Here is a 9,759-nt window from a genome sequence, read left to right as displayed (position 1 = left end):
TGAAGATACCATCCAGTTCTGAAAATATCCTCCCTAATGGTTGCATTTCTTTACTTTCTGAAGTAGAATAAAGGGCCCAGAAACACTTCTTCCCTGTTTTCCTCAATAAGAAACACACCCTAATTGTGTGATCTACCAGCAGTGTGATCTAATTCCACCATTCTTCAGCCTGCAATATATAGTGTCAGTATAGAAAACTTCCTCTTCAGAAGAACAATTAAACTTTAAAGTAGAGTTATCCTGGTTGGCTGGCTGAACAAATGACACATGTTCACACAAGAATTATTCAGTCAACCATCTTAATAAGGATTTACTTTAAACAGAACCTTGTATGGGTACACTAGACTCAGTCTCATTAAGGAGCAAGTTGGATTTTTATACAGCATGAACCACTGGCAATCTAAAACAGACCCACTGAAGAATGGAATGGAGAATCAAACGCAATGTTTCAGACCCAAGCTCTATGTGCCTTTAATACTTTCTTTTTCCTTTTCTTTCTGAGAGAGTGCACACTACGACAGACATTTGCATTTATCATGTTTTTAACTTCTTTTCTAAGGATGAACTCTCTGAATCTGCATCTTCCAACTCCGCTCTGTGTCTTTTCAGTCCTCCAAGAGATTGAGTGCTCTCACTGCCCGCAGGATGCAGGTCAGCAGTATCCTCTCTTGTGCTCACATTGTAGCTGTTGGAGTCCATTTCAGACAGGCAGCAGTCTCTGTGCAAGGTCACACCCACCTGTACAAGGTTGCCATTATCAGCATTTGAGTGCACCTGTAGTCCTTGCGTCACAGACTCCTGCTCTCCAAAACTCTGTCCATTGTTGAAGCACGAAGGGTGAAGATGCAAATGGCCATTATTGTGGTTAACGCAGGAGGGGTCGAAGCTCCTCTCCTCACTGCCATCAGTCTGGTTTCTGGAGCAGTGACCTGACAGGCTACAGATGGCAACAGCAGAGAATGGAGGGACCAGCGAGTGATGGCTTGGTGCTGGTTGACAGTTCTGACTATTTTTCTGTTCCACAAGTCCTGTGGTCTGAATGCAAGGTTCTTCGGTACAGCTATTTAGCCCTTTGCAGTTAGCTTTACCATTGAGCTTTTTAGTCTCAAAAGAATGCTCTACACCTCCACTGCTCATGTCTTCTGATGTGTTTTCTTGACCCTCCAACCGCCGCTGATTGTCACATTCATGAGCTTGACCATTACTAGAATTTTCTATCCCACCACATTCTTTTAAATTTTCTCTGTTGTGGTTTTCAGCAGAAAGAGCTGAGGAACCCTGAGGAACTACTGAACTTAAGTTCCTAGCATCTTCCTTAGTTAGTGAGCATGTTGCACTGTGCCTTCCACTGGTTCCTGGTTTCCCTTCATCATTTTCTCCTTCTCCTCTGGAGGATTCACCATCTTTACTAGCTGAATATGATATGTAAGAATAATGGAGCCATTTGTAAGCTTTGTAAATCTTTCTCTCCACTGATTCACTGTCTGAACTAGGGGACGTCCTTTCTTTAAGAACTTCTTTGTTGGCCGAACTCCTTTCTGGTGAAGAAGATGGAGATGAAGAAAGATCATCTACTTTGATCTGGGGGTAATCATATATGTCCTCACCTATGTAAGGGGTTACACTCTCTGTGTTAGTGCTAGTCCTTTCCTCCTTTTGCACCTTCTGTCGGCGCCTCAGTGCATTGCGTTGCCTCATTGATGTGCGTCTTTCATTCAGCTCCTCTTCATCTTCTGTACTGCTGCTGCTGCTGGAGCTGCTGGATTCATTCTCCTCTGGACTCGGAGATGGTGGCCGTGGGAAAAGGTCTGTATCTAGTTCTGCCTCACAGGTATTGTCATCAGAGTCAGACTCATTGGAAAGGGCCAGGAGACGTTTGTCCTGATACTTTCTCAGTGCAGAGAGCCTCTGCTGACGGGAAGCCACGTCTTCTCTGGCTGAGGGGGATGCAGTTGATCTTAAGGCCCTTAAGTTATAGGCAGTTTCTTCAGACTCTTCAGCCACGTGTGGTGGGGAGTGATGCAAAGAGGTGGAGGACTCCGACTCGCTGTAAGCGGAGCGTTCGCTCACTCCTGCATGGAGCTGCAGGATTGTGCTCTCACTGAGGTCACTGTCTGAATCAGAACTCCAGCCCTCGATCTCCCGGCGCACCAGAGAGTCAAAAAAGGCCATCATCCGTGGATCTTCCTGGACTGATTGGTTGGCATAATCATGGGACAAACCACTACCACTGTTCAACACAAGACTGATGTACTCTTCATGAGTGTAGAGGCAACGCGAGTCATCCTCAATTCTACCATCCAAGTCCCCTGTGCAGTCAGGCTGCTTGTAAGGACTCCAGATCTGTAAGAGAAAAGTAAAAAAACCAAACATGTATCTTTAAATTCATAAACTATTATAAGCATTTGAAATGGAACAGAAGCTCAAATACCCAGAATAGCTGCAGATTGCAGATTGTTTTTATTAATTTTTACCCCTCAGTACCATACTTACAAGTATTACAAAGCTGTGGGATTTTTTCTCCCCCTTCACAAATGTGTTTTTTCTGCATTTACTTCACCCATACAGGATATAAAAGCTCTCACACTGCATATTATCCATAATTTTGGTAATTAGTTGTGTGATAATTTCTCCCAAATTGCAGGGCTCTATTTTTATGTAATAAGGAATGCTTACTCACTAACAGTAAGAATAGTTTGTTGCCTACAATACAGTCTTAGCACTAATGAAGGCACTTGTTTCCCAGGAAACTAGAGTTGCTGGTGCTAGTGGTGTAGAGTAACATTTCATCCAGCTACGTAGTCAATCCCACCTGATCAGCAGGCAGGGAGTTGAATGCATGGAGGTGAAAAGCAGAGCTGCACCACTCCCTTCAGGAAACAGTTACAAAGAAAAGAAATCTTCCTACATTCTCTGAAGACACAGCAGCAATTTTAATAGGTGAAGTTGAAGAGTTTTACTGAAAGCTACTTTTGAAGTGTACTGATTTCACCAATAGCAACAGTCTTGACTATGCTGTCCATCCATCCTTCAGTCAATTTTCCTGGTATGGAGAGGAAAAGGGTGGGGGGAAAGCTCCAAAAGAAGACCCACCAATATCCCTAAGAAACTGGTAATCCATAGCAAACATAATAGTTGGATGTCCTCACCCTTCTCAGATTTACTCACAGATTTGAGGGCAATGTGATTTTGACATTCTGTGGACAACCACTATCACTTTGGATCAATGGTTAATGGAATGAACAATGCCTTACTGTAAGCAGAGCCAGTATGTATCTTATCTGCAACAATGCCCTAATGTTCTGCTTATAAAAGATCTGATCTCAGCCATGCTTTGGTTTTATCTTGCTAACAAGCTCAGGGGAAAAAATTCTATGCCAGTTCTCTATACTAGATTGGACTTTTGGGATAGTCTTTGGAAAAAAAAAATCTGACCATTTTCCCAACAGAAATTAAGTTTTGTTCCAAGCAGACAAAACTGCTAACAAAACTGCATGTATAAATGACATAATCAGCACTCATCTTACAGATGCCTAATTAACACATGACATGTAACCTGATACTACCATGACAAGCAACATAAGAAAAGGCCACAAGAATGCCAATTACTCTGTGTTCACTGAAATTTTCAATGGTGTACAAAAAACCTTACACCTTTAATAATTGAAGCAAAATGAAATAAATTACCTTGCAACTACTTGCTCAGAACAGCCGGATTTAAGTTGAACAAGTAAACTTTATTCTGGAAATCTCCCAAATTTGAAAGCTTTTACTTTGCATTCTCTCTAATTTACAGTTAACAGAGCTTCCACATATGATCTGGCTAGATGGATAAAGAAACACTATTCAAAAATTAAAATGCTGCAGAAATACTTTCTTCTGCAGACAATCATCAGGCTGCCTTTCAGAGCAAAGGGAAAGGAACTTTATATTGTGTTACATCAGGCTGTTTCTAGGAAGAGCTCAACATTAAGGTGTATGTGTTATTGGTACTTTTTTGCTTTTTTATTATTGCAATACTTTGCAATTCTCTCCCAGTGCAGTTCTTTAATATGACACTCGAAACTAGAATGAAGACAGTTCTCTGTTGCTTGGTTCCAGCACTGCACTTACCAGACACATAGCCCAAAGGACAAGCATCATGTTTGGATGAAGATTACAAAACCCAATCTAAGCCTACTATGTAGAGAATTTCAGCAACCAAATTTAGCCTTTTTGAACTACTCAAGAGAACAGAAAGAATCACTCTTCATCCTCAATTTCCCAGGCTCCACTTCCTAAAGACAATATAGGAAAGAGCTTTATCTCAATGAATCCACAAGAGAGATTGTTGATTTGTGGATATGTCACGTTTTTTAATAGAAAAATAGAACTCTACTTGCTTAGACAGGCAGGCTGGCATGGCCCTTCCTCAAATAATCTTAGCAGTGTTAGACTGATCAATAGGTTTTATAAAGACTTTTTTTTATTTTTTAAGCTAGAGAATTAGAAAATGCTTAGATCTGGTATGAACCAATATAAGTGGAGGAGAGGTAGTCTGCTCTGAAGTCCCTCTGAGAAAGGTCTGTTTGTAATGAAATTAATCTAAAAAGGTACGTAAAGTGTGCACAGAGATATTCTACATCCTTGGTAGCACTACCACATCTTTCTGCTCTCTCTGTGAACATCAGCAAAAGCAGAGCAGTATAAAATATAGAAAAAAATAGCTACAAAGAGTCCACAGTGAGGGTTTTCCCTTCCAAGAGAGATTTGTTCACAGAGAAGTAAGTCAGTCTTGTTCACAGACAAGTCAAGGGAATTCAGGATGAATACCTTGTTTGTATGGGATCAGTTGTCTCTGGAGAATGATATCCCTGCATTTTAGATATTTTGTTATGAGGGAGTGCAAATGCCTGCCAGAGTCACAGAAAGAAATCAGACTAAGAATCTATCCTTGGCAGAACAGGGAAGCCTTTAAACTGGTAGCAACTGATCCAGTGCTCTCTGTGGCACCTGAAATGGCCTTCTTTGCAAATGGAATGCCTTTGCCTTTTTCTCATCCTCTGACTGATGCCATGTCGAGGAATAATGTGATCAAACTGGAGAAAATAAGTTGGCAAATCAGCCCACTAAAGCAACAATATATCAAGAAGTTCTCTCTCTGTCAGAAGATTAAGGAGATTAATATTACTCACTGATGACCTGAGTACAGATATAAAAATAGGAACAATAACAGAAAATGGGAATACAAAACTGGTTCTCTACTTCAGTAGATATCTACTGAGAGCATCTTTGAATTGCTTGTATTCCAGGGTGGCAAACCCCCAAATTTTAAAACAAAAAAAGTAGTTATGCCTGTAGCGTGAGAATAATTAAAACCACTTATATTAGATTATCTGATTAGGCAGAGGCAGATAGTCACAATGACATTAATCTGTCACCATAGCAACATGTGCAAATAGACTTTGTTATCTCAAACACACTTATGATTTTTAAACAAATGGGACCCACAACAGTTGTGCTCTGTTACACAATATTCCATTTTCAATACAAATCAGAATTCTTTTCCTGAAAATTGTTATGTATTTCATCTATTTTTATCTTTCCTGGAACTGTCTCCTAACTGCATAATTCTCCATGGCCATCCTCTAAGCCCAACACATCAGAGGGACTGCCACATTTATTTCTTCTGCAATGCAATCTGTTTTCCTGCCAGCACATCTCAATGTCTTGCACACTTAACTGAGGGGAAAGTGGTATTTTTCTGTTTAATATTGCTTTATCCCTTGTGGTGAGTGCTTGATGCAAATGATTATTTTAGTTTGCAGCTGTACCTTGTCATACAATTTGACTGAAGTACAGCAAATGAAGGGCAATGAACAATTCATTTGGCTTGATGTGTCCACCACACACTGGCTGGAGTCGAGGCTCCAAGTGCCTTCTGTTAATGAGATTGTTGGGTCTTATTTTTGGTCCTAGCAGAAATCAAACACTAAACCAACTAATTACTGAATTGTATTCCTGAGGGTGCTTTACAACAAAATAAAACTAAAGCAAAAAAACCATAACCACAAACTTCAAAATCATTCTTGTGAATACTACTCTTTTCTGTGGGGCTAGGCCTGAGATGAATTTGTATCTCATTTACAATCAGCATTAAAATAGCAACTGTGTTGATAGAAGCTCATGGAATTATTGAATGGCTTGATGGTGCTGCTATCAGTTCCTCCCTTCCTGAAGTATTAAATTTAGGCCAGCTACTCTAAAAATTAAGAGCTCAGACAAACAACTACTTGCATCCACATTTTTAACACATCACCATGTCTCTACAATGGTTTCTACAATTGCAACCAACCGCAGTGAAGTTATCTTCTGTGATTTAATTCCAGAAGGGGTTTTAGAAGACACTTGAGGGATAATAAAAACAGGGACACTTTTAAAGAAAGTGATTAAAACAAATAAACAAACAGGAATAAAATAAGAAAACATAAAAAATTTAACTATGATTTTTATTTATGGTTCCTTCTCCTGTCATCTCAGTTTCTTTGAGCAATCACATCAAGCATTTATATAGGGGAAAGAAAGACAGCCATGCAAAGGAAAGACTTGTGCTCCCAGCTGTTTTTAATGCAATAAATGACCCCTCAGAACTGCTGGTGCAGTTTTTCCTGTCTTGCCCTTCTGCTAGTGGCAGTTACTAGTCTCCAACCTATCCACAGAAGTAGCTGGAATGAAGAAGAAACCACCTTTGTACAGTCAGCTGCAAACGGCTGTGCACTGAAGCAGTACCTTTAGTGAGTGAAGACACGAGCACTGAAACAACCTGAGCCCCAAACAAGGCACATCACAAGCTGAGACAAAAGGGTAAGAAGTTCTGGCTGGCTAATAAACTTAATACATTAAACACCTTTCCTTTAATTTGTTTCTAGCTTGAAATATCTGGGGAATTCCGTGCCTTCAAAGCAGCTGCACAAGTTCCACTGCACACACAGTGACACAACAGGAGTTCTCTTCTAAGGAAGCACTCAAGCAGAGGTGTCTTGGAAAGAGTCACACAACCTGTGACTGCAGCCTTAATCAAACTAGCCTTTTAATCACTAGGCAAAAAAAATGCCCTGCCAAAACCCTAGCAGAAGTACACAAAAGCAACACAGGGGATGTTTATACCAATGCTAATCCAACAGTCTAAGCACACTCATGCAAGAAGGATTCATAGGGTGAAGGGTCAGCAGATCTAGAATCCAAAAGGGAAAATTCAGGCTGCATGAACCAAGTTCTCAAAGGAAAAAAACAGTTAGCCTCTGGCAAAACTTGTTAAACAGTGGCAGTTTGACTGCTTGGAAATTGAAAAATCAGTGAGCTGCTAAGACTGTTCAATGCACTTTTGTTCAAAGCCTATATTTAATATATTTGTGATCAAACCTGTCAGGCAGGCAGCACAGATGAATAGAAAAGAGCTGCAGTACCAGGGAAAGACAGAAGAGAAGGAAAGCTGAACTACAGTCAGAACCAAAATGCTGACAGTAGCTGTAATGCAAGCAATGCAGCGGGGCATTGAGCCGTGGTCCCAGGATTTTGGGTCAGTTCTGGTCCATAAGCTGTACATCACTAAAACACTCCTTTGCAGGACAAGTTCATGCTGTCAGCTTGTACCTGACAAAAACATTTACAGTATTCTAACAACATTATTTATAGCCACATGCAGGTAAGACTTGCATTAAGTCATTCAACAAATAGTTAGGATCAACAGCAGTTCTTTTTATCCTACTTCAAAATTAAATGGCTGTGGCTTTTTCTACACTGTTGGTAGACCTAAATTATAGTAAAATATCTATGGCAGCAGAATGCAAATCACATTAGTGTAGCATAATCCTTTGCCTTCCCAACCCTCAAATAACAAAATTGGTTTTGCCTTGCTCCCACAATATTGACTGTCTTTCCCTAAGGAAAGAAAATTTCAGAACCTAACGAAGTTTCTTATCTCTTTCAGTTCCACAGAAAAAGGTAAAAAACTTCCTAAAAGTACTGTACATTGTTAAAGGATTCAGAAAGATATTGTGCAAGGTTTTAAGAGTTCTTCCTCTGGAAGTCACAGAAGAGGTATGTTGAATTGATTCAATGCACAAATAGATACAAAAGATATAGAAGGCCTTCCGAGGCATTATTCAGCCAGGTCAGTCTAGGCTAAGGTTCAACAATACTCTTTGGAGATACTTTTAGTAAATTTTAGATCAGAGTTGTAGGAGGTTGTAAATTTTAGGTCAGGTTGTAGGAGATCACACATTAGAAGTGTAACCAAACTCATGCGAGCAAACGAGACAAAACATTTTATAAAACAATAAGACAGAGTGGGTGTGGACCAGAATGATGCTGAGCAAAACAAAGCATTTCTTCCTGAAAGATTGAGAGAGCACATTTTCTGATAACAAATCTTACCTTTATAATCTTTTCAACGCCAGAAGAACAGATCATGTAGGTGTGAGGATTAAACCTCACTTGGTTTACAATTGACCGATGACCTTTCAATACCATGAAAGCACCATTGACAACCCTGCCAATGCCACCTAGGGGAAAACAAGCACATGCAGACATGAGTAATTAAACCTTCATATTACTTTCAGTCATAGTCATTTAAAGTCTTATTATATTTGACAATGCGTTTCGGCTTTATTTTGCAGTATTTTTAAGGCCTGTGTTGGCTGCAGAATTCCAGTTTTATGAGCAATGCCCCTGTGAGAAGCTGCAAGTTTGATGAAAAGCATCCTTCCTGCAAATTAGGACTTAAAGGCTTGCTTTGATTCATCTAAACAAACAATGAACGTTTTTGACCTCATATGACAAATATGCAAATGAGAATAACACACATAATGAAATCACCAGTGAAACCTAAGGCGTGACACAGACAGTTTGTAAACCTGAGGCAGAGACAAATAAAGAGGTTGGCTTTTAACAGCAATACTATTTTTCAAATTTATTTTTTAAATCAGCAGTTTATTACTGTCACAGTTGACTCTAGTCTGATGAATAGGAAGGACCTGAAATAACACATCTGAACAGTGGGTTATATCATTCTTTGTCACAAGGCAGTGAATTAGCCAAAGTGGAATGCTTTTGTGCTAGTGGTAAAACTCAAAACAGGAGCCAATTAACTTTTCTGCTTGGTCATTGCCTCTTGCTAGGTCTATACACCAAAGCAAGAAACAGTCATACACTATTTTTTTTTTATATTCATAGACCCACACAGTTAAAACTACAAATTTGCTAGACAGTACAGCTGTGTATTTGAATAAACAAGTGTCCATCAACATGCTATGACTTAACATTTTCAGGGAAAAAAACCAAAACTTTTCAATTCCAGGAAGTAAAAACTGACAATCACTTCAGGTGAAAATCAACTTGCTATTTAAAACTTAATATTACAGAAAATTAAAATAATTTCACTAGCTTCTGTGCTACTATCAGTCATCTTTACACTAAACAAACTACGTTCCTCTTGTTGAAAATGTTTGCTATCTTCCTCTAACACCAACAGGAGCTATTTCAGCTGAAACAGTTGCTGGTTTAAGCCCCGTTTGAACAACTTGTGTTCTAAAACAGAGTCAGAGTTCTCCTGTAATTCACGCTTCCTAAAGAAAAACTTGCATTGCCACTGAAGAATAGCAAGATAGAAGGGTCAAGGAAAAAAAAATGAAAAAGAAAAAACCATTCTCATATCACCTTCCATTTGTTAGGTTACACAAATGACGAAAACAACTGCAGCTAATGACTTTGTGTAGAGCC

At 39.5% G+C, this 9,759-nt stretch overlaps 1 protein-coding gene across 2 annotated transcripts in view; it reads right to left on the bottom strand.

Annotated features, from left to right (window-relative positions):
• Window positions 1-282: 282 nt before the first annotated feature.
• The window catches only part of DCAF5 (DDB1 and CUL4 associated factor 5), a 68,195-nt gene continuing 58,718 nt past the window's right edge, over window positions 283-9,759 (bottom strand). For both annotated transcript variants that reach the window (XM_059849695.1, XM_059849696.1), the window contains exons 8-9: window positions 8,416-8,543; window positions 283-2,343 (exon numbers count right to left, since the gene is read on the bottom strand). In XM_059849695.1, coding sequence (XP_059705678.1) covers window positions 535-2,343; window positions 8,416-8,543 — 1,937 coding nt within the window. In that variant the 3' untranslated portion in view covers window positions 283-534. The remainder of the gene's footprint in view (window positions 2,344-8,415; window positions 8,544-9,759) is intronic.

This window comes from Haemorhous mexicanus, chromosome 6, assembly GCF_027477595.1.
Source record: "Haemorhous mexicanus isolate bHaeMex1 chromosome 6, bHaeMex1.pri, whole genome shotgun sequence".
In the NCBI taxonomy this organism is placed as follows: Eukaryota; Metazoa; Chordata; class Aves; order Passeriformes; family Fringillidae; genus Haemorhous; species Haemorhous mexicanus.
The sequence above is the reverse complement of the archived record's forward strand: the minus strand, read 5'-3'. Positions and strand labels throughout refer to the sequence as shown.